This window comes from Sinocyclocheilus grahami, unplaced genomic scaffold (genome assembly GCF_001515645.1).
Source record: "Sinocyclocheilus grahami isolate Dianchi unplaced genomic scaffold, SAMN03320097.WGS_v1.1 scaffold371.1, whole genome shotgun sequence".
NCBI classification, from domain to species: Eukaryota; Metazoa; Chordata; class Actinopteri; order Cypriniformes; family Cyprinidae; genus Sinocyclocheilus; species Sinocyclocheilus grahami.
Window position 1 is genome coordinate 193,341 of NW_015505550.1, and position 24,545 is coordinate 217,885.

At 37.0% G+C, this 24,545-nt stretch overlaps 1 protein-coding gene across 1 annotated transcript in view; it reads right to left on the reverse strand.

Moving 5' to 3' along the window:
* Positions 1-24,545, reverse strand: part of LOC107549400 (proteasome activator complex subunit 4B-like) — a 36,864-nt gene that overhangs the window by 6,636 nt on the left and 5,683 nt on the right. Inside the window, exons 5-40 of the mRNA XM_016230467.1 lie at positions 22,161-22,205; positions 21,739-21,888; positions 21,549-21,612; positions 21,381-21,455; positions 19,910-20,032; positions 19,730-19,822; positions 16,891-17,156; positions 16,244-16,430; positions 15,994-16,083; positions 15,835-15,899; positions 15,600-15,750; positions 14,509-14,607; positions 14,351-14,420; positions 14,202-14,269; positions 13,089-13,304; positions 12,811-12,968; positions 12,583-12,678; positions 11,946-12,001; positions 11,736-11,792; positions 11,579-11,634; positions 11,349-11,447; positions 11,203-11,265; positions 10,693-10,788; positions 10,473-10,604; positions 10,170-10,379; positions 9,326-9,462; positions 9,187-9,240; positions 8,957-9,086; positions 5,062-5,143; positions 4,773-4,926; positions 4,614-4,680; positions 4,408-4,533; positions 3,485-3,576; positions 3,244-3,375; positions 2,841-3,135; positions 2,592-2,720 (exon numbers count right to left, since the gene is read on the reverse strand). Coding sequence (XP_016085953.1) covers positions 2,592-2,720; positions 2,841-3,135; positions 3,244-3,375; positions 3,485-3,576; positions 4,408-4,533; positions 4,614-4,680; positions 4,773-4,926; positions 5,062-5,143; positions 8,957-9,086; positions 9,187-9,240; positions 9,326-9,462; positions 10,170-10,379; positions 10,473-10,604; positions 10,693-10,788; positions 11,203-11,265; positions 11,349-11,447; positions 11,579-11,634; positions 11,736-11,792; positions 11,946-12,001; positions 12,583-12,678; positions 12,811-12,968; positions 13,089-13,304; positions 14,202-14,269; positions 14,351-14,420; positions 14,509-14,607; positions 15,600-15,750; positions 15,835-15,899; positions 15,994-16,083; positions 16,244-16,430; positions 16,891-17,156; positions 19,730-19,822; positions 19,910-20,032; positions 21,381-21,455; positions 21,549-21,612; positions 21,739-21,888; positions 22,161-22,205 — 4,183 coding nt within the window. The remainder of the gene's footprint in view (positions 1-2,591; positions 2,721-2,840; positions 3,136-3,243; positions 3,376-3,484; positions 3,577-4,407; positions 4,534-4,613; positions 4,681-4,772; positions 4,927-5,061; positions 5,144-8,956; positions 9,087-9,186; positions 9,241-9,325; positions 9,463-10,169; positions 10,380-10,472; positions 10,605-10,692; positions 10,789-11,202; positions 11,266-11,348; positions 11,448-11,578; positions 11,635-11,735; positions 11,793-11,945; positions 12,002-12,582; positions 12,679-12,810; positions 12,969-13,088; positions 13,305-14,201; positions 14,270-14,350; positions 14,421-14,508; positions 14,608-15,599; positions 15,751-15,834; positions 15,900-15,993; positions 16,084-16,243; positions 16,431-16,890; positions 17,157-19,729; positions 19,823-19,909; positions 20,033-21,380; positions 21,456-21,548; positions 21,613-21,738; positions 21,889-22,160; positions 22,206-24,545) is intronic.

Sequence of the window (24,545 nt, forward strand, 5' to 3'; positions counted from 1 at the left end):
CATCTGCTCCAAACTGGTCAAATAATGTACAAGAGTAATACCTACACACACTTAAAAATGACTCTATCAATATCAACGTGGAACATTCAAGGCTTGAATTCAACAGCCTTTGGACTAAAGAGTTCAAACACAGAATTTCAGAAGAGCATCAAAGAGATGGATATTATAATTCTACAGGAGACATGGAGCAGGGCAGACACCATCACCCGCTGCCCACCCAACTACAGAGAAATCATCCTACCATCACAAAAACTCAACACAGTCCGACAGGGAAGAGACAGACATTTCAAACCAGGAGAAACTGCCGTATCTGTTAGGAGAACAGAAGAACTGCTGTGTGTTAGCTGCTCAATATGTGTCTGCCTGTCACCATAGAAGAGAAAACACTCACCCTGCCCTGATCTGATGTTTCCAGCACATCTACATTATATTACGCCATATTACTGTATTATATTACTGAGATGTATATTTTGCTTCTGTAAATATGTCTAATCCCTTATTTTATTTTTATTTCTAGTTTATATACTTACATTCATTTTGCACTACATGCTTAATACTTTCTATATATTATTATTTTTCTTTCTGTTAATACATGTGTACTATTTGTAAGCAGTCCAGCTGCAACTGCTTTGGCAATACAAATGTATAATTTTTGTCATGCCAATAAAGCACTCTTAAATTGAAAAAATTTAAATTGAGACAGACATATTAAGCATGTGCGATATTACTATAAGTAATACTAAATATAATGTATATTGGGGAATATTTGCTAGTACCATAATGCCTGATTTCACCAGTAGATTAGATTTAAATAAGTACATTATTTTACTGGATATGCACTTTTTAAATATTTCTAGTGAATGCAATCACTGATAACACTATTATAAATGAGCAAAAACAATATTATAACAATAGACAGTAATATAATTCAATTATAAAATCATGAAATAGTAATGTGCAGCATTTCAAATGCCTATGTAGTATATAATCAGTGTCACTTATTACAGGGTTTCTGCAGGATTGTAAAGCTCAAATTTAAGACTTTTTAAGACCTGCACAAATAAAATTAATACCACATAACCAGGGAAGGGCAGTATCTATGGTAACATTAAACCGTAAAATTATTGTAAAAAGTATGATTTACAGTTCAGATACAGGTTTTCACAAAAACAAAAAGTTTAATGATCATGACCTTCACATCTCAGCCTTTAAACCATTTTTAAGAAAATGGGAGAAAAAAAAAACTATAGTTAATCCATGGTAACCACAAATTAACCATGGTTTTGCTACACTAACCAGGGCTGGAAATGAGGGGGGAACACGGGGGACTGAGTCCGGGGAGTGAATTTCGAGGGGGTCCGACGTTCCAGCTCCAACTGGTTAGATTTTTTTTAGAAATGAAAGGGATGTCTATGTTTTATTCATTCAATAGCCTACACACATAAACTTAGCGCAATATATAATAATCATCATTTTTGAATTAATCTTTTTGAACGGTCACAAATTAACTGACTGAATGATTCAGTGACAAAGACAGTGAGTTGCACCCACCTATTTAAATAATTTAATATTTCTATATTCAGACATTCATCACATAAAATTGTTATGAATTTAAATGCTTTCATGCCACCTCTGAGCCTCATTAAACTGTCTGTAAATATACCTAAATGCCACTTTTGTGTTCTTCTGTGCCAACTCTGTAGTGTAAAGATTAATAAAAAAAAAGATTTAATTTGGATTTGTAACTTAAGCTTCCTGATTGTGTCGTCTTATACTAATTGAATGTATTGTTACACAGGGTGCCTTTGACACATAAAAAACATATGGTTTAGAGGAAACCTGAAATAAGTTTAATGTTATAGATTATAAAGGTTTATATAATTAATTAAATCTGAAAGGTTGTCAAAAAGTTACCCCAACTCAGAGTTCCCCCAGTGAATTTTGGCCATTTCCACCACTGACACTAACCAAATTTTAATCACGGTATTTTTTAGTAAAACTATGGTTATACAAATGGTAGTTATGCTAAACAAACAAAAAAAAAATACATGGTTACTACACTTCTAATACAGTAAAACCATGGTTAATTTTATTTATTAATATATTTTACTGTCTTAATTGTTTAAATTTTTATAATGCATCATCTTCTTGTTGATCGACCAGTTCACATTTACAACTCTGCGTGTTTGCAGCGTAAAAACATGGGTTGATTTTCACATTGGTCCGATCAAAAAAAGCAGCTCTGCCAGCAGGAGGCGCTTTTGAAGTGGCAGAAATACAGCGGTTTCCCCGGTAACGGCAGTAAACAAAGCAGGCAGCAGCTAACTGAAATGTGCAGCGCTCATATTTATTTAATAAAATCAGAGCTACATTTATTTCAGTTAGTTAATAAGGCAGTATTTCTAATATTTCTCATTTTCATCAATAGTTTCATTTTATTTCAGCTTTATTTCAATTACTGGCAACAGTTTTTAATAGTTGTAGTTTCACTTCATAACGCTCTTAGGTAAAAAAAATAGTCAAGGTCAAATTCAGCTTTCAAACTGTCCTCCTGATATGTGGGGTCGTGTCAAGCATGTCTGAGGCCTTACCTCATGTAGCACCTTCAGTACCGTAGGGATCTGCTCAGGATAGAGGAGACCCTGAGACATGAGGGACAGGCACATCTTTGCGTCCCTTTTCAGCTCATCATAGCTGTCATCATTTTCTACAGGAGCGATCTGCAGATGGAGAGAAACAGTCACAGAGTGGAAGTCAGCAATCCACTTAAGAGCACTCCACACAAATGTATAAAGGATGAGCAAGAGCTAAGATAGAGAGAGAGCGCGAGCATGCGAGACCTTAAAGAGCAGGGTCAGCAGCTGCAGTTGCTGAGGTACTGGAGTAGAGAAGGAGCGCCCCGCACTGGCCATCAGCCACTTCAGAACAGTTTTGAGGAGTTTGATGGCCTGGGTCCTCTCGTCCTGCTCCCCCACTCCGTTCTCCTCCACCACGTGGTTCTGGATCTCCTCGTCTCCCTCAATCAGGGGCTTCAGCTGAGACAAGATCCTTTCAGTAAACTCCGCAATGTGTGGTGACTTGGTAGGCAGAGTGTGTGGCAGGGTGACGTCAATCATGAAAATGTACGTCAGCACACTGCAAGAGAAGACATGACAAGACAGAAATCATGACAAGAGAAAATCAGTTGAACTGCCAGTGTATTTTTAGACTACAGTGAACGTTTGGCCTCAACTGCAGACATACCTGCCAATGCGCTCTCTCACATTCTTATAAACCTGAGTGAGTTTGGGCTCCAGGTAACTAAGCAATCTGTGTAACAGCTCTGGGACCCTCCACTCCTGCTGTGCCAGACCACCTTGCAGCACGTAAAGGTGGCTACAGAGAGAGAAACAAATTATATCTCTTAATTATCAAAATATCAATTATGCATCCAAGTCTAAATGGTTTCAGAATTGTCCCACAAACTAAAACAAAATACACCTACCAGGCATCTACAAACGATCCACCTTCCCCACTGAGAGGACACTCCATCAACATCTCAAAAAGCCAGTGAAGCTTTCGTGGATCTCGGCTCTCCTGAAAACATCAAACATCAACAGCGAGTTGTTCTCATAGCTTCACATACAGTCGTGGCCTAATGATTAGTCACCGAACCCCCCCCCAACTGCACCCTGGGCGCCGCAGCAAAAATGGCTTCAGTGACACGATTCTTCAGAAATATTCTAATTTGATAAGAAGAAATGTTTCTTGAGCAATAATGTTTTGATAAATATAAAGAGTTTTTTTAGTCACTTTTGACAAATTTAATGCAACCTTGCTGAATTAAAGTAATAAAAAATTTGTTAAATTGAAGTTTAATATTTAAATATTTGATATTAAAATATTTGGATATTTTAAATATTACAAGAGGACACTCCATCAGCATCTCAAAAAGCCAGTGAAGCTTTCGTGGATCTCGGCTCTCCTGAAAACATCAAACATCAACAGCGAGTTGTTCTCATAGCTTCACATACAGTCGTGGCCTAATGATTAGAGTCACCGAACCCCCCCCCAACTGCACCCTGGGCGCCGCAGCAAAAATGGCTTCAGTGACACGATTCTTCAGAAATATTCTAATTTGATAAGAAGAAATGAATGAAATAAACACAGTCTTGAGAGAATAAGGTAATGGGGTTGAATATAATTATTATTTTTTTTTTCAAAAACAAAGAAAAAAAAAATCTTACTGACCCCCAAACATTTTGAATGATGGTGCGTATTGGTACAGGTTAGATTGTAATCTCTAGAGACAATATTGTCATATTAAATAGTCAAATAAATCTCCTTTTCGTTGATTTCTTTTCTAGCATACTGCCAAACAGTACTTTTATCTCCACTACCATGATTATTGTGTTCCGATGTTGGTACCTTGAAGAGACAGAAGCGACGAGGATTGAACTTGTCTTTGCCCTTTCGGTCCTCAAGAGACAGGAACTCAATGAGCTGTTTGATGAACATGGGTTCTGTGAAATGGTCATAGATGACATGCTCCCTCTGTCAGAAAATCATATTTAGTATACATACTGTCAAGTTTGGCAGTAAAACAAAGTCTAGCGCAGTCAGTCCATGTATACCTCATTCATGTTCTCAGCGGAAAGATCCTTGGGCTGCTCCGCTGCTGGGGCATATACCATCAAATTCCTATTAGCAGAGAAATGGAGAGAGTGAGAAAAATGTCTAGAAGCAGAGATTTGGAGTGAATCATACAGTGATCAGAAGCGGAGAGTGTTTACTTTGGCCAGCAGTAGTAGCCCCAGTGTGTCTTCTCTACAAAGCAGAAATTGTCCCAGTCTTGCTGGGTGTTCAGCAGGCTGTCACCATGGTACTGCAGCCAGTCATTCCCCGGCTTGTCTCCTGCCACCAGCCCCTCCGGCTCCGTTACCCCACCTGCAAGGCACCACATGTGTAATTATCTCCTTCCACAGAAACTGAGATGGACCAACAGATGGATGTGAAGGGTAATTTAATCATCTCCTCATTTAATAGTACTATTTATTTGTTTTTACAGCATTGTTTACTCACTTATATCACAGGGATTAACTGGTATTTTCTTGCGTGGTCTTTTCAGCTGTTTCAGTATGCCTGCGATTGCGGCGATCGCCATCTACATCAGCAATTATGGGAAGCAAAACAATAATATACACAATGTTTTACAAGTAACAGTGCATATACACTACTGTTCAAAAGTTTGGAGTCAGTAAGTTTTTTATTTTTTAAAGCAGGGCTGACATATATGTGCTACGAAAAAACTGGTCTGTGCGATGAAGAAATTTACCACTGTAGCACACGTGCAATACAGTTTTGCATGTTCATAACACAGCCACTTAATAGTGTGAAGTGATTCCGTTGTGCTTGTTTGTGTGTGTGAGATTGATTATACTTGATAGTTTGGGGTGTGCTATATGATGATTTTTGATCGTGGACTATTAAAATGTCTCCACGATCTGCTTTTGAAGAAATATCTTTGTATCGTGCTACAGTGCACATTCTATCAGCTGCAGTTCTGGCGCCTCCCTCCGTCTCAATATAATGTACAATGCCACATGCATTCACATCAGTATTAGCTCAGCGGTAGAGTTACTCTCACGGGGCACTGCACTTATGAGCAATCACAAAACTACATTATTTGCATCTGCTTTAAAGCAACGGTTAAACATTTAATTCACGTGCTGTTCTGCATGCGCTTTTTCTGAGCCCTGCTCATGAAGCGCGCTCACACTGAGAGCCTGTCAAAAAGCACTTGATTATTGGACTAAGTTGTCTTTCGCATATGACTGATTTCGCGTCTAATACTGTTAAAAACACACAAGGTTTACATATAAACACAGTTGGTTATGTCTAAAATGAAAGTAAACACGTGAGTAACACGTGCAGCTCTTAAAGGGACAGTAGCTACTAAACATGCTGCCGACTGTCATTAAACTGATAGTTCAGCCTAAAAATGTTATTTCTGTCATTATTTACTCAACTCACATTTTGTCCCAAACCTGTATTAATTTCTTTCTTGTGCTGAACACAAAAGAAGATATTTTGAAGAATGTGAGTAACCAAACAGTAGCTGGTCCACATTGACTTTGACAGTAGGAAAGAAATACCATGGAAGTCATTAAAAAAAATAACTTATGTTCAACAGACGAAATAAACTAATTCAGGTTTAGTTCAAACAACTTGAGTAAATTATGGTATAAAAATGAAACACTATGACAGAATTGAAAGAGAGATTTTTGATGAATAGGGATGTAACGATTAACTGCGAGCCGGTTGAAAATCGATTCAAATATGATTTATCGATTCAAATCGGTTGAGATGCTAAACAAATCGCGATTCATTTAGGTGTAGGAGTTTATATGAATGCATGTATGAGGGGAACTTACTGTCTTTAGAAAAGTTTAGATGGTATTTTTTTCTTTTCATCTTGCCTCTGTATAATGCATATTAAAGTTCATAAGTTCAGCGCTGCTTTGTTTACAGCGGAAACCAGGAAACGCTTTAAGCGCCGCCTGCTGGCAGAGAGTGAATCTGCATCTCAGTAAGCTTTGTGGTTTCATGCAGATATTTTTATTTATAGTTTCACAAAACTGAAGTCAAACCATTGTTTTTGCTTCAAATTTCGAAACTATACAATCTAATTTAGTTTAAAAACTGCTCATGTTGCATGTATGCAGCATCTTTGTTTGGATCCAGATTAAAATGCAGTGGTTGCCTCTAATTTTAAAAGGAAAGAGCACAGACAAAGCCTAATTTTGTTTATATGAAGATATTTATTTTATTTGTGTTACTTGTTTATTTGATTTGGGGCTTGTTTTAAAATTTCAATTTAGTTTTGTTATTTACATTTACATTATATTTAAATTTTGTAATTTAGCAGAAGCTTTTATCCAAAGCGACTTACAAATGAGGACAATAGAAGCAATCAAAACCAACAAAAGAGCAGTAATATGCAAGTGCTATATTAGTATATTATTATAGTATTATTTATCGAATTTCACAAAGAAATGTGCAGCATTTTGTCCAAGCAATAATAAAAGGACACATTTAATTTAGAATTTGTCTTAAATCTCATTTTGTTAAAAAAATTATAATAATCATGAATCGAATCGTGAATCGAATCGAATCGTGAGTTGAGTGAATCGTTACATCCCTATTGATGAACTATTCTTTTAATGTTAATAAAGCAACAAAACAAAAAAAATCACTCACTGCTCTTGGCTGATGAACTTATCATCAGTCAGTTGCTTTAAAAAAAGTATAATTGATGTATATAGTGTTTTATTTTAATTATTATAATATTTTATTCACTTTGGCCTAAATATCTGCCATTCTTTTTTATTTTATATTGTGTTAAGGTGTAAGAGGTGTTATGTTTCTGCACTCTTCCATTTTTAGCAAATTAAGAAAACTGTCTAAAAACAATTTTTGTGATGGTTTGTATTTTTGTGCTCTGTATGGAACATCAGTGCATGTTTAAAGGGGTCATATGATGCGATTTCAAGTTTTCCTTTCTCTTTGGAGTGTTACAAGCTGATTGTGCATAGATAAGATCCCTGAAGTTGCAAAGACTAAAGTCTCAAAACCAAAGAGATATTCTTTATCAAAGTTAAGACTCTGCCACGCCCCCCTAAAACGGCTCGTTCTAACACTAAGTATTTGCTATTGACTGTTCAAATGCGGAGATTTGCGCATCGTGCGTGCGTGCGTGCGCACGCGCGTGTGTGTGTGTGTGTGTGACAGAGTGAGAGAGAGAGAGAGTAACTTCACAGTGGAGTCAGCCGTCTTAACCGTGGCTCGTGTACTGCACACACACCAGCTTCATCACGATGTCTGTCACGCGACTCTGTTCCCCTTTTGGGCTCCGTCTTTACATTTATTTTGAAAGCTGAAGCTCGCGATTATGGTAAGGGGCGTTACATTTCCGACAAGTGCTTGCGGTGTTCGGCCAATCACAATGCACTGGGTCAGCTGGCCAATCAGAGCAGACTGCGCTTGTCGGAAGGAGGGACTTTGTAGAAAAAGAAGCGTTTGAGAGAGGCGGTGCATAGAGGACTTACAATAATGTACAGTATTTGAAAAATAATGTGTTTTTCGAACATTAAAGCATGTCAACATATTCTGTTACACTAAATACACAAAATAATGATCTTTAAAAAAGCATCATATGACCCCTTTAAGTAATGAACTCCATTACTTGTGTTTGTTTTCAGACATGATAACAGACGTTTTATACTTGTGCTACAAAGTTAACATACAGCCCTGTTTTAAAGAAATAATACTTTTATTCAGCAAGGAAGCATTAAATTAATTAAAAGTGCCATTTTTTTCAAATAAATGCTGTTCTTTTGAATGTATCAAAGATGTTCCATTGTAAAAATGTTAAGCAGCAAAAACATTTTCAACATTGATAATAAGAAATCTTTCTTGAGCACCAAGTTAGCATATTAACTTCTAAAGGTTAATATGACACTGAAGACTGGAAAAATAGATGCTGAAAATTTAGTTGTGCCATCAGAAAAAATAAATACATTTTGCATTGCATTTTAAAATAGATTAAAATAAAAAACTGTTATTTAAATTCTAATATTTTATAATATTTTGCACAATGATACAGTTTTTACTATATTTTGATCACTTAAATGCTGCCCTTGGAAGCATAACCTCTTTCAAAACATAAAAAACAAATTCTTACGAACCCCAAAATTTCAATCCTGCCCAATCCTGCTCCTGGAGGGCCACTTTCTTACAGATTTTAGACCTAAACCTAATCCTAATTTAACACATCTAAACTAGCTAATACAGGTTTTCATCAGTAATAGATACTTCTAGGTAAGTGTATTGGAGCAGGCTGGAGCTAAACACAGCACAACCCCGATACAGATTTATGCAAAACTTACAAAAAAAACAACAACAACTTTCCACGAACCTTGCGAACAACAAGTGCATCATGGTTGAGGCTCTGTACAAAGAAGAGCACCGCTGGGGCCGGGAGGGGATAGTCATCTCTTAGCAGTAGAGACAGGAAGCCAATAGCAATGTGCTCAAACTTCCAAGGCCTGATGACACACATGATAACATTCACAAATGAGTGATGCTTTTGTGTGTCTGATTTTATAGAAACAATGAAGCACTTTGAAACATCTATTTGATACTTACAGGTCCCTGTCATCTAGACATTCCAACAGGTCTCTCACAATCTTTTCATATTTCCTGAAAGAGGAAACACAGCAAATATTTACTACACCATGTTAAATGAGTATTAAATGTTGGGAGTGTGTATGTGTGTAGCACTTACTGCACTGCCTCATGGTTTTTGTCTTGTTGAAGTGCCAGTCCCTGCTCCAGCTCCTGTTCTGTGGGAGTGCCAATGTGTGGAGTGGGTTGGCTTGAATCAGTGATGTGCCGGCCTAGCAAAACTGCACTCTCAGGTACCTACAGATTCATCCAGGGAAACATGAGTCGTACAGCACAAGATTGCTACAATTTTACAGCTTAGACATAGCCTGAAGGTACGTTTATACGAAAATGATGTACTAAAAACATTTGTGTTTTTGAAAAATGTTTCATTCAGACGACATGTCAAAATGATCCCTGTTCACACGGATCCATGAAACCAGCAAGAAATGCTGTATTACAAACACTGTATTACTGCATGCCAGGCCACTAGTTGGTGATGTTACTTTGTAAAGAAACACTATACACTGAACACGTAATACGCATTCGTAATACTGCCGTTACAAAGACTATAACACATCGTTTTCAAAAAACTTGCACTTTGAAACCCATTTTCAGGCCCCCAAAAAGCTGTAATCAAAAAAAAAAAAAAAAAAAAAAAAAAAGTCCATTGTTGATTATCACCAGTGCAGTGATGTACAAAGTACAGCTTACACAGAAATCACTTTTAAACAGGACAGCTTTCTGTTGGACAACACACCAAATCCACTGACCAACTTGAAACTGTGGGGAAATCTTTCATGCAAAATTCCAGAAAATGTAGATTCCTATTGAAATGACTGGATTTTACCTTTGAATATTTACCAAACAACAATAAATGTGTCCCCACTTTAATAGTCTGAACGACACACCACATTATTTCAAAGTTTATGTACAAAATGTACAAAACAGGCGATGCTTCTCACTGTAAAATCGATGCCAATGGTCTCGTACTGCCGGTGGACTTTGTCCGCAAGGTCATCGAAGAGTCTGACAATGGAGGGCTTCTCTAGAGACATAGCTGAGCTGAGGCCTGAGCGCACTATGGAAGGCCACGTCTGAGCGATGCAATCCCAGTCATGTAGGTTAGCAAGGCACACTCCACAATGGTTCCCAAGCAAGCAGTACAGTGCCCCCTACAGCACAATATGATAGAAATTATATTAAATCAATAAAGACAAATACAGCATTATGCTAATTATAGAAAGTGAGAATTATAGATTATAGACCTTGAACTGTTGCTGGGTGACATCAGTTCGTGTGGGCTCCAGTAGCTCCAGGACACGTGGAGCAATGTCTCGGCAGCAGAAGTTATAGGTCCCCAAAGCTGTGAACAACACATTTTGGGCCTTGCTGCGGACCTGAGGGTCCAAAAAATGGGTATTCAAGAGTACATATAAAATAAAGGGGATTATTTTTATGTAAAATTTGGTGGATGTGGAATCAGACCTGGCTGTAGGTGCTGGTGGAAAGACGCAAAAGGTCCCTCAACAGGTCCTGATGAACAGTCTTATATTCACACACCTCGACCAGCAACTTTCGCATCTAAATTTGGAGAGCAGGAAAAAAAAAATTTAACTTCCTACTAGGGGTGTTGGAATATACCAGTATTGACAATAATCTAATAAAAAAAATAAAATAAAAAAAGACACTACCCGCACCCAAAAAAAGCTAGCCAACCATTGTGGGAGATTTTTGGATTGCTTAAGAAGATCTGCAGTAAGTTTTTTTAAAATATGATTTGTACAGTTTTGGTTACATATTTCCCTCTGTATACCTATAAACATATTTAGTGTGATTCTTTGACCAAACAACAGAAAACAAAAGTTATAGATGAATTCGATGGATAGCATTGTTTATTTTCTCAATTTCTATAGAGATCATGATAGCATCGTTCTTGTCAATTCTTTAGGCCACGATAATCGTGTAGTGAAAATACGATATTGTGACAGCTCCTACCTCATGCTGAAGAAGAACTCTGTCAATAAGAAGAGCTCGGATGTGCTGTTTCTTCCCATGAAGCTGGAGCGAATAAGAAGATTCATAAGACAATTATACATTTCAAATAAATGGCACAGGAGATTTCTTAGGCCCCAACTACACACCCTGTTCTCCATCGACTTCTTCACCAAGGTGAAACTCTTCCAGCGAGAGTCAAACTCATGTTTATGGGAACCTCTGAAGTGCATCAAGTCACTGATGATCTGAGGGAGACAAACAACTGATAAATCACAAAACTTTAATGGCTAATAGTTGCTATATGATCCAATACAATCGACAGTTTGATGAACAATGATCAAATCAGTTTGCTCAAATATCTCCTCCACACACTTACCTTGATAATGGTGAAAAGGGATTTGGTGTCATCCTCGGAGTGTTCCAGAATGTAATCTACAAAAGAGAATTAAAAGATGCTTGTCTTAAGAATTATGGGTAATGCAGATGAGGTAAATTCTGTGTGCAGGCAGGTGTTCTAAACAAGGAGCACTTACGTAGCAACTGTCTCATTACTTTACAGATGGCCTCCCGGTAGTTCTCTCTGGACTCATCTGGAAAAATCAGCAATGTCTTACTGAGAAGATGATATCCTATTCTATCATCATGATACATAAGAAGTTACTCTAACTGCACATTCATCACAACAACATGAAGCACAACAGATTTCATAAGCAGAGTTTCACTATGAACTTCCCCAATCTTACCGTAGTCAACACCAATGTACAGCTTTGTTTCCTCCAAACTAACCATGCTGGGTACACTGCACAGAGGAGAATTAACAAAAAAAAAAAAGTTATACTTGAGCTAACATGCAAAAGTTTGGTAAGATTTTTTTTTTTTTTTACATAATATAGAAAAATCCATGGCTGAATTTATTTGAATAAAGTACCGTAAATTGTAATGTTTTTTTTTCTACAAATTTAAATATCTGTTTTCTCTATTTATCTATTTTCAAATGTATAATATATTTTAAAATGAAATGTAAATCTGAACTTTTAGCAGCCACTTAGCAGTCTTATTTAAGATTTAACTTTTTTTTTATCAATGTTGAAAACAATTGTGCCGTTTAATGATTTTGTGGATACCATGAATAGAAAGTTCAAAAGAACAGCATTTACATGAAATTGAAAACTTTGCAACATTATAAATGTCTGTACTATCACCTTTATCAATTGAATGTGTCCTTGAGTAATAAAAGTATTAAATTAATAAAACATTTCCCTTTAACAATGAAATACAAAGGATTAAATAATCATGATTTAATCAGTGCTGTGCATCCCTTCACATATCCACTACTTAGAGCAAACATTGCATATCTCATATCTGAGTTTTAGGACTTACAGGCCGGTGACTGTACGTCCATCAAGAGGGCGGAGCATGCTGCCAGCACCCAGCAGACAGTGCTGAACTATACACAGACTCTGAAGAACGTCATCTCTGTTTAAAGTGCAAAGATGTGGCAGCATCATAAAAAACAACTCAAGAAAATATTCACAACTTTTAAAATCAATACAGAACGATGGTATTTTGTCTTTACCATTATTACAGAGTGCACTTTTGACCTCTGACCTGCTCATGTCCTGTTCTCCCTGTGCATATCTCTGCAGACGCTGGAGCTCTGGCTGCAGCAGCAGGTCCAGAACATAGAACACAAATGCCGTCTCCTCTGCGCTGGGCACATGCCACTGGATCTCCAGGTTCCAAAGGTCCCCCGGACGACCCCAGTCCTGTGAAAAGAACAAGAAGGGAGGTAGTGAGAACTCATGGGCTCAACAATGATCTAATACATTGCCCTGTTGTCTCCACTGGTCAAATGTCCTCACATGTACCAGACACATTCACAGTACCTTAATGGGCAAGTACTCTTGCAGGGGTCTGTTGAAGCCGCCGGGCACACTGCAGTAGTCTGTGGGGTAGGTGAGTGCTGTGGAACGCAGGATATGGTGCAGCAGGTTGCAGGCCAGACTGTAGCCCTGCTTGCAGCGCAAACGCAGGGTCAGCTGCAGAATCTGCACCAGCTGTGTGCGGTACGGGAGGAGCTTTTCTCCATCCACACGACTCACCTGAAGATCAGCAAGAGGGGGTGGTAATGTGAGATACACAGCAATCATTGTCTAGTGTCTAAACAGACGTAGGGTGACTGATTTGAAACACTCTTTTCAGGCAGTGACTCCATTAATGTTCCTAATAGCAAGTGGGTGTGATACAAACTGCATAGTTGTGCCTAGTTAAAGGGATTATCCACACAAAAATGAAAATTCGGTTATAATTTACTCATGCTCATGTCGTTCCAAGTTGTATGACTATTTATTCCATGAAACATAAAATATATTTTAAAGAATGTTGATAACCAAACAGTTTTGGTTCCCTTTGACTTCCATTATATGAACAAAAAAAATACAATGTTAGGGAACTGAAACTTGATTACTAACATTCTTACCAGCATATTATCTTCTTTTATGCTCTTGAGAAAAATAAAGTCATACAGGTTTGGAACAACATGAGGGGTGAGAAAATTAAATCATTTTAATTTTTGGGTGGACTATTTCTTTAAGACTTTAGCTTGTTGCTAATATAAGGATTTGATAATCTAATAAGCATAAAAATATACAGCATACAAAAAATATTTGGTGAAAGTGCATTTTAATTTTGATAAAAAATGTGTAGGGTTTAATAAAACATTTTTATACATGAAAACATGATCAATCCAGAGCATTATAGGATTGATTTAGTCATTTATCCATGAAGAATATGAGTCTGAAATTCTGAATCCAGAAATGATCTTCCAAGGTATATAATATTAATGCCTACTGTTTAGTACAGCCTCAGAGGATTAGTACAGGAGAGAGGATATAAAAAAAAAAGTAGCCTAAATAGGCAGCTATCATGATTTTGCAATACAGCTTAAGCTTTTCAGTGCAAAATCTTTCATGTGCAGTTTGATATTGTGTTGTTTTGACCTCAGAAAGCAACTGAAGGTTCCAGAGCAGTTCTTTATCCAGTTCTTCCTCATTTGAAACATCTTCATCTGAAATGCACCAAAACACAAGTGAGGATGCTGACACAGACTCAACATAACACAAAGAGTCATTTATGTTCTTGTACGTACTGGCAGTTAGATGAGTAATGGCGTTACAGCAGTGTGGTACAAACAGCCTGAGAGACTCAGCAGGGTGACACTGAAACAAAGCAGAGGACAGCTGAATCAACGTGGCCCCACGGCTGTGTGTGTGTATCAGCACAAGATGGGCAAAGAGAAAGTATTACCTTAGCAGCCGCTCTGCACATGTCAGCCACCATCCTGCCTGCAACACGAGTCTCAAAGATGTTGGTCGTGGCAAAGTTGAAGACTTTCTCGAGAGCCACCTACAGACAGATAACAGCCATTAACAGATATCACCAGTCTATTTAGGTGTACATAAGGAAATACACTGTTCAAAAGTTTGAGATTGGTAATTTGTTTTTTGTTTGTTACATGTTTTTGAAATAAATTTTACGCCCACCAAATCTGCACATATTTAATAACAAAAAATAAAAATAAAAAATTGCAAAACCAGTTATAGTGAACTACTATTACAGTTTAAAATAATATTTTTTTATATTTTAAAATGTAAGTTATTCCTGTGATGTCAAAGCTAAATTTTAAGCCTCTATGACTCCAGTCTTCAGTGTCACAGGATCCTTCAGAAATCATTCTAATATGCCGATTTGTCGCTCAACAAACATTTCTTATTATCAATTTTGAAAACATTGTGAAAATAGTGTTGCTTAATATTTTTGAGGAAACTGGTATACATTTTATTATTCAGGGCTCTTTTGTAACATTAGAAATGTCTGTAACTTTCGGGCAATTTAATGCATCCTTGCTGAATAAAAGTATAAAAAACTATTTAGAAAAACGTATTGACCCCAAACTTTTAACAGTACTGTATATGGATGCCACAAATAATATATATACACACACAGTGCCGACTTGCTGTCAAATTTGACTGATTGATCAGTCAAAACAACTGGTGAATCAGTCTATAAAGAGTCACTGGTCTGACTCATGGGATGATTCAGTCAGACAACTCCCTTCATTATTAAATCAGGTCAGATTACTCACTGAGCCGCAGATTAATATAAGCCAAGAATGTTAAAAACAACAACAGAGTTTGAGATTGCTGTTATAATAAATGCAACTCAATTGTCTAAAAATGTAAAAAACATTTTTTACATTTGTAAGGTTAGCAAAATCTAAGGACAACAGAGAGGATACTTTTTTTCTAATAAAGAGTGTTTTCATTAAAGAAAATGTGTTAAAAAAAAAAAAAAAAAAATGGTTAAATAGTTAAAATACTATTAAATGTAATAAAAACCTTGAATATCTCCATGGAGCACTGTGTCAGAATGGTGCTGAAGGTGGATGAAAGGCCCAGCTCCACCAGACTCTCTAAAGGAGTCATTTTCTCTGTCTCCGTCTCCTCGCGCGTCTGCTCCAGAGTGCTGCTGTCAATCAATGCAAAACACCTACAGACACACACAACAGGGCATAAGCCACAACAATAGTGTATCATACTTTTTCAAGCACACACATCTCACTAAATGACTCACCTGTCCATAAACTGCAGAACAAAGTCTTCAAACTCAGCAGAAGCCGAACACAACTCTCTCACCATCTACAACAAATAAAAGATTTTATGACGAATCCAGACAGAATAATTATGTCAAATCTCTGCAGTGGGTCTTTTACATACAATTTCAGAGCCCTACCTCTGTCAAGTCATTCTTCTCATGGAGGGCTGATGAACAATCCACCAAAGGCACTAAAGTAGTAAAAGTAGCAATGAACTGGAACGTGATCTAAAAACAAAATATGTGAACATCATTTTAAGTCAATTATGAATAAAATCAGCCGAGAGAGCAACAACAAGAAATCAAAATTCTTAACTGTCATATTATGGTTTGATTTATTTGATTGTTTCAAGAACACCATTGTTAATGCTTATTTCAGTTTACCCACCATGCATTTGCTAAAGTCATTAGGGTCAACACCAGGCAGTGCTCTCATTAGCAGGGGCAGGACATGCGCGGGACCTTCGGGATAATGTCGGCCACCGCTGAGAAGACTGCGGGCCATACCAATCATGCAGCTGAGAGTGGCAGTAAGTTGGTGTGGCTCCGTCAGTGTCTCCATAGCAGGATACGTCCTGCAGGGGGCAGCACATACACACGAGCTTTTAGTTGGGAAAAAGTCCAGCTGGATTCTAAGAGACTACTTACAAAGCCTATTTACAAAGATTGGATTTGTAAATCCCGACAGTGAATAAAAGAAGCCACTATACAGGCTATGATAAAGCTTTATGACTTTAACTAATGAATTTATACTGCAACTCATCTTTAACAAATTTTTAAATACTACAAAATAATTGTTTTAATACAACTATATATATATATATATATATATATATATATATATATATATTATTTATATACAAAAAAATTAACAAAAAAAAAAAAAAAAAAAAAAAAAGACTGAGGGGGAATTCACTTTGCTGGTCTTCTTTTTATGTAAATCTTTTTATGTAAATTAGCCTGATTAGTCAGTGTTATATGCCTTATATTGGCGTCTACAGGCCCTGAATATCTCCAGCAGCTCCACACACTCACTTCTCCAGCACAGGTGGGATGACCAGCTCTGGTCTCATCAGGGCCAGGTTCTGCAAGGCCTGAGCTGCATCCATGCTGCCTGTTTTGCTGAACATGGCCATCAGTACCGGCTGCTTCATGCTCTCCACAAAGTCAGTCACATCCTGGTCTGTGAGTCTGTGACTGGCGGGAACAGGGGTGATCCAGCAGGGTTTCTTATAGCGCTCCCGATGTAGCCGCCGAACAACACTGGCAGGCAGACGCTGTAGAAACTTCATCAGCTTCATCTGGAGAAGAGGGCAGTGATATTAATATATGACACAGATGGCCAAAACAAATGAATTTTGGAGTTTGGAAACTCATTAATCCCGTACAAAATTAAGCTAAAGTTTCAGGTCCGTGTACCTTCTGGTCATTTGATTTTCTATAGTAGTTGTATTTTTTGCTGTTTTTCCGCTAGCAGCCTACACGAACGGAGCTTATGGTTGCCGCATATACGATGTAGCACAGAAGATGGGGGACCCACACATTCAAAACAAATATTAAAGCATAATCTAATTTTTTACCCATGAAAAAGAAAAAAAAAAGAAAAATCTAGTTTAAGTTTTGTTTTTCTGTTTTTTTATTTTCCCGAAAAAATGAAAAATCTAACCATTTCTCATTTCTCTATTTCTTTTTATGCAGAAAATCATATGACCAAAAGGTACACGGACCATTTCATACTATGTTTTCTGTAGCACCTCCCATAATAGTTATCAGCTCATGAGATTAGGCCTGGGCGATAAAACTGTATCGATATTTATCGACGGTACACCTTCTTCGATAACGATAGAAAAAATGTTTGCTATGGTGCACGATATAGGCACGTGCTATGAGTGACGCAGACAGCACACACAAACAGGAACACATGCTGAAATGAGTGCTGTGCCTGCCTGTGATGAGGAGATTGTGAATAAAGAATGAATATTAGTCGAATTTAAAATAAACATTTGCATTTGAATGTTAGGTGTGCATCAGGGAGCGTCATCAGTGGCGTGCGAGATGCAGTGATAATGATGTAAGTGACGTTGTTGCATTTTAATGTTTTGTTAGTCTAGCCCACGAGACGCGCCGCTGCTGCGTTATTCATTCAAAATATTAGAGAAATATAGTCGCTCAATGCAGAGAAGATCTTGATTAAGTTAAAACAGAAACCAAGCCATTCACAGACCGCATATTCAGCACATTCTTTAGACGGACAATTACGACTGCTACACTCACGTCTCACACAAGAGATGTATAGAAAGTCATGCAAAATTAAAACAGTTTAAACTTTTAGAAAACACATCACGAATTTGTGGAGGTTTATTCCTTTTCACTGCGTCTCATATGTTTTTAAATGTAATTGTGTGAATGGTGCTTCGGCTCTTTGGATTAAGCAATGCATAAATACATGCTTCTATTTTGTCCAAAATTGTTTATGCAATTTACGGAATTATATTTTATTTTTATGAGTTAATTTAGACAATGCACGGTTTTTATAGACAGTTATTTCCTTGAGTTGATTATTTAAATGTGCTATTATTTTGCTCATTGCACCCTCCTGTGTCCTAGACAAGATAAAAGTTTCCTTAAAACCTATTTAATCTGCATAGAAAATATTAGATTTTTTGTTAGACAGTTTGATTGTTAAAATAAAAAATATTTGTGGTTTGTCTCAATAAATTGGGTTAACTTAAAACTACAGTGGTTAAATTTTTTTTTTAAATTTCTATTGCTTTGTTTCAAAAAAAGGATATAAAAAATGTCAATAATTATCGATACCGAACTACATGAAACATTATATCGTTTATAAATTTTTTTGCTATATCGCCCAGCCCTACTTTTCTCAGTCCCGGCTAGATAAAGTTTGCATCTTCCAAGACCGTAGCGCTACTCACGCATGGAACAGCCTTCAGAACAATAAACTACAGGGTTTCTAGAGAAATTAGATTCTTTTTTTGGCCATTTTAAAAACAAAACTGTACTGGTGAAGTCAATACTTTAGCATCTGAAAAATAAACACTGCAATGGCCTTTTCAAACTTCTTCAAATACCACAACTGTTTTCCAAAGTTTGTGGTACCAAATTAAAATGCTTAAGATTATTTAAGTTATAATTAAAACAATAATAATGGATTGATTTAACATCTACTTCATGCATTGCACACAAAGTGGATAGGCTACAACAGTTAAATATGCCATCAGTGTGGATGTACTTCACTGTGACAAAATGGATGCTAAAGTAGCAATATGCAGAACTTTAATAAGGTTTAAATTATCACCTACCTAACACCCTGAACATCATACTGAGTTCAATTAATCAAATGTATTATTCAAACCTTATTTTCTGTTCCAGTTTTCACTAGTGATTCAGTAAACAATCATTTTGGTGCATCACTACTTTTGAACAGTAAAGTAGCACAAAGGCATAAAGACTTAGTAGTACTTCTTGCATCAACACTCTTGAATAACATTTGGTTTCAAAGAACAAAGGCTTGCCATATTGAGTTTGCAAACTACCCTTATGATACTGTATGGTACTATGGTACTGAGTCATGAGTGCAGGAAAAGGATGCATGTCTAGGATGATAGGTGGTCAATAACTGGAAAGTTTTTAGTGGCGTTTCAGTAGTTGGAATGTTGAGTGACCTCACTCTGTCAGAGGACCATCTGTCACTGCATATCTCCCTCTTGCACATAAACATAAACCTCACCTGACAACACACAGACCACAGTCAATTCTAGAATGGATTCGAGGGGTGGGCTGGACTTCAAGGGGGACAAGATCTTGCATTGCACCATATTGTTCTGGATGTTTATCCTAATAGGGAACATCTTACCAGCCAGCGCCCATTATTTGAAGGGTGGTAGAAAGATGCTATACTACTGAAGAGCCCATTAAGCTGTGTCTGGACCTGGTTTTGTGGGCCGCCCTGGGAAAAAAATGATAAAGATCTGTATATAAATGCAGCCTTTAATAATTAACCTTTTATAGGAGGAGTGTGACTCATGAAACTTACTAGCATGGAGGAAATCCAGAGGACCACGTGACCGATATCGTAGGAGTTGCTCAAATATCTGGGAACGATCATTTGGCTGGTGCCAACAGGGAGATTGAAGCTACGCAGAACCCTAGTGAAGATCTGAAGCAAGACAACAAAGTATCAGTATAAAATGCTCTGATAAGATGCTCTGATGCCTTTAGATCATCATCTACACCAGTGTTTCCCAACCTTTTTTCAGTCGCGGCACCCTTTGGAAAATTTAACAAACTTGTGGCACCCTACAAAATTTATTTTGTCACAATATTTGAATTTCTATCTTCAATATGATAATTTGAAAAGTATAGATATTCGGTACAACAGGGAAGAACTGCAGAAAATAATGTCATACAGATATTTTTAATATTATTAAAAAATGTTGTCCATCAATGGTGGCAATCAGTAGGCTAATTTCTAATGAAGAGACCAATTTATATGACATATTTTAATGTAGGCTTTTATACATATGTAAACATTATTTAATTACCATTATAACTAGCAATCTCACAAATTTTTTTAATTTTACAGTGGGGTAATTTTGGTGCAGTAGCACGAGACAGCTTGATTTCAAACTTTGAATTGAATAAAAAATGACAAGTAAGCAGTCAGTAATAAAATAAGAACAAATAAAGAAATTAATAATGATAGCACAAATAAAAAAATAACGACAGGCCTTCGAATTAAATAAATTGCTTTTTAGTTTTTCAGGTAGATCTAACAGTAGGGTTAAGATATTGAACTTTTTTTTTTTTTTACCAATTATCCAAATAATGTTTAGTCCTGGACTTTGGACTTTGCTGTTCCGATGAGCATGAACGGTATACAAGTGGAGCGACTGAGCGGCGCGCACACGCATAGAGCGGGATAATACGCAGAGCGTCACACCACGTGAAAGTGAAACCCGAGCGGTGAACTAATTTTAGGCAGCCGAAATTTCGGTGCATCTCTAATTATTGGCGACATCAGAAATGGATATTATATAATAGATGTTTTTGTGAACATTTTAGCAATTTAAAAAAGGAATATTTTTTTTTTTTTTTTACACGGCACCCCGGTTGGGAAATACTGATCTACACTATGGTTCAAAAGTCTGGGGTAATTTGGGAAGGATATTCAGGAAGGAGTTCAAATAAATGCTGTTCTTTTGAACTTTCTATTGATCAAAGAATCATGAAAAGAATCATGCATCACAGTTTCCACAAAAATTTTAAGCAGCACAACTGTTTGTGCTGATGGATCATGTGACACGGAAGACTGGAGATTGCAAGATTAAATTGTTTTAAAATATATTAAAATAACGGATACATTAAATGGTAATAATACTTCACAATATTGCTGTTTTTACTGGGGTTTTTTTTTTCATCAAATAAATGCAGCCTTGGTAAAAGACTTCTTTCATAAACATGACCCCCAAACTTTTGAACAGTAGCATATATAAGCAGGATAGTACCTTGGGAATGTACGGATCCCAGTTCACATAGCCAATGTTGTCATTAGCCAGACGTGCAAAAATATTCACTAAATTCTATAAGAGGAAACAAGAGTTAACAGAGGATAGAAAGCCAATGGTGACATAATATTTAGCACTTAAATTAATTTATGAATGAGAAGTACTTACACCCTCCCAAGCAGGCAGGTTTTGCACTGAAACCCAGAGATCCATCATTTCATCAAACCATAACCTAAAACATGCACAAATCCTCCTATTACACTGGCTCAGACTTATTGGATGCACTTTATGAATACTGACCAATTTATTATTAGATCCCAACCCAATTTCATTACTAAATTGCACAAGAGAGTCTTACTTGAAGCCTTTGTGATGCTGTTCTGGGGGCATGATGGTGGGCAAGAAGAGCTCAAAGTAGCTAATGGCCTTCTGCATAGTGACATCAAACGGGCACAGTAATGGCCGCCACTCATCAAGCATCTCCTGTGTAGCTGACTCAGAGAAATAACTATGCACAGACACAGACACACACAAACATTATGAAAACCAAATCACATGCTATTTTCTCAGATCCATGGTTGTTTATTTGTTATGTGAGCTCTTGCAAAATGATGAATAGTGGTTGTTATATGAATGAAACGGTCAACAGTATAATGTGTTAAGAGAGCTGTAATCGGCTCAGTGTGAAAGCTGATTAACACAATGTGCAATTCTTTTGTGAAAGGGGTTGAACATTTATAGGCACATTAGTGCATGACGGAAGACTGAAAGAGCACTTACAGTCTGCAGCTCTTGACTAGTGTCTTCAACACATTCTCCACTGAGCTAAAGGGAGGAAAAGGGGAGAGACAGAGAAAGGAAGTGCATTAATATAGTATGAAAAGCTAGGCTCATTTGAGGTTGAAGCAATAGATACGATTAGACCACATGCAAAGCAAAACCCCAACTACAGTGCATTTTGTGAAAGTGTAAATGAGAGTTTCCCAACACCAGAGCCTGGGCACATGAGTGCAACATGCCAGGTTATCAGGTTCTCCTCAGGTCCTTTTTATAACAGAGCTCAAAAATGCTGAACACAGTCAGCCATTAACATTAACAGCCAATTCAAATCAGGAAGCTGCTCCTAAATACATATTTTTTACCTTGTCAAAGTCGGCCAAGAATTGCAAACCATTGGCTGTGGATTATGACTTTAAGAATACAATTATGCTACTAAATGCTGTACAGAGAGATAGGTTAGGATGGTGAACTATTTGATAACGATTTTAGCCTTAATATATTTGGCTGTTGTGCCAAATAGTCAATAGTATTTTGTGAGGAATATGATAGTGATGTACTATGAAATGTTATAAATATTAAGCCAAAACATTTATTCGATTTCTATCAGCAATGCTCCTGAAGGGCTCTGGGATTCATTCTGTGCCATTTTAACTCTTCTGCACCATGAATGTTGCATTTTTAACATATCGTGTGAAGTTTTGATTTACTAAACCTGCATTCTGTTCCATTCTGATGTGGTCAATATCCATCCGTTTTTTGAATGCAAGAACATTAATTTAAGCCCCTTAAAAACACATCTGATTGGGGTCTACTGATCATGATCATTCATGGCTTACTTAAAAGGACAGTGCACCCAAAAATGAAAGTTCTGTCATTTACTAACCCTAATGTCATTCCAAAATTCATTACTTACTTTCTTCCGTGGAACATAAAAATATTTTGAGAAATGTGAAGTCAATGGGCTCCAATGTTGTTTGGTTCACAGAGTTCTTCAAAATATCCTCTGTTCTGCAGAAGTCAATCCGTCATACAGGTTTGCAACGACATGGTGGGATTTTCATTTTGGGGGGAGTATCTCTTTAAGACAGGCTTGTCAACTAGCTGTTCAGATAATTCAGACTAGTTAATAATTAAAATATGTCTTCTTGTACATCCCTAGTTCTAAAAATACACCCCCAGCGAAACTTAGCAAGACACGGCAGCTGTTGATCTTCCTCTTAGTACAAGTGTAAGCAAACACCTTCCACATTCAGCACACTCTCATTTCGATCGAGATTAAAATAGAACACAATGATACCAGAACCCAAGGGGAAAATTGGCAAAAGTTGGGTGACCTTGCTTTCTAAAACAGCGAGCCAAAGTGATCCGACCCACATATACAGCCTGACCTAAAAGAAATAGGGCTGACAACAGACTACACTGAGTTTTCCAAAAGCGCTGTAAGCTTAAAGGGATAGTCCACCCTAAAATGAAAATTCAATCATTTTCTCACCCTCACATCATTCCAAACCTGTATAATTTTCCTGCTTCTGCGGAACACAATCAAAGATATTTTTCTGAGAAATGTCTGTCTGTTTTCTGTTTATTGTCCACAAAATAGGAGTCATTGGGCTCCAATGTTGTTTGGTTCTCAACCTTCAAAATATCTTCTTTTGTGTTTTTAGGTGAACTATCCCACTATATCATTTGCACAATTGGCCTCTACAATCTATAGAATGCAATAGTCCATGCTCACTTTTTCAGTGGTGTTGGTTCAGTAAATATTTTTGGCATGCATTTTTTCCCATAGGAATTTTTTTTAAAGTCTTTAAAGTGTTATAATTCATTTTAAGTTGTTGATTACATCTATAGAAACAATATATTTTCTATGAATATTTATATATTGTTTGTGTGTATATGATTAACCGTGTTTTTGCCTTATCCTGAATCACTACGGTATGCCTATAAGAAGTTTTTATATTCAGATTATTTTAGACCTGTTGGGACGACATTCGCTGCAGAGTAGCCCAGTACCTGCGTGACTTATCATATCCATAAAAAGAGAGAAGTAGCTCCGGGCTACATTGTTCTTCCCCAAGATGCATGCACTTTTGTTTAGTAAGAGTTATGCAGTGTACCCATAAAAACCAGTTGAAATAATGTAAACACATGGCTTCAACAAAAGTAAACACCATCAGTTAACAACCTCGGAAACTCACAGTTGGTCTGTCTTTAATTATTTCCCTATGGAGAAAATGAACATAAATTTTGCTTTCAGAACACAACTGTTGCACTCTATAGGCTTATGATGCTTTTGGAAAACACAGCTTTGGTTAGTAACTTATTTTAATATAAACCCTTTGACCACCTGAGAGAACAAATCAAAAGACTCTTAGATTAAGAGAA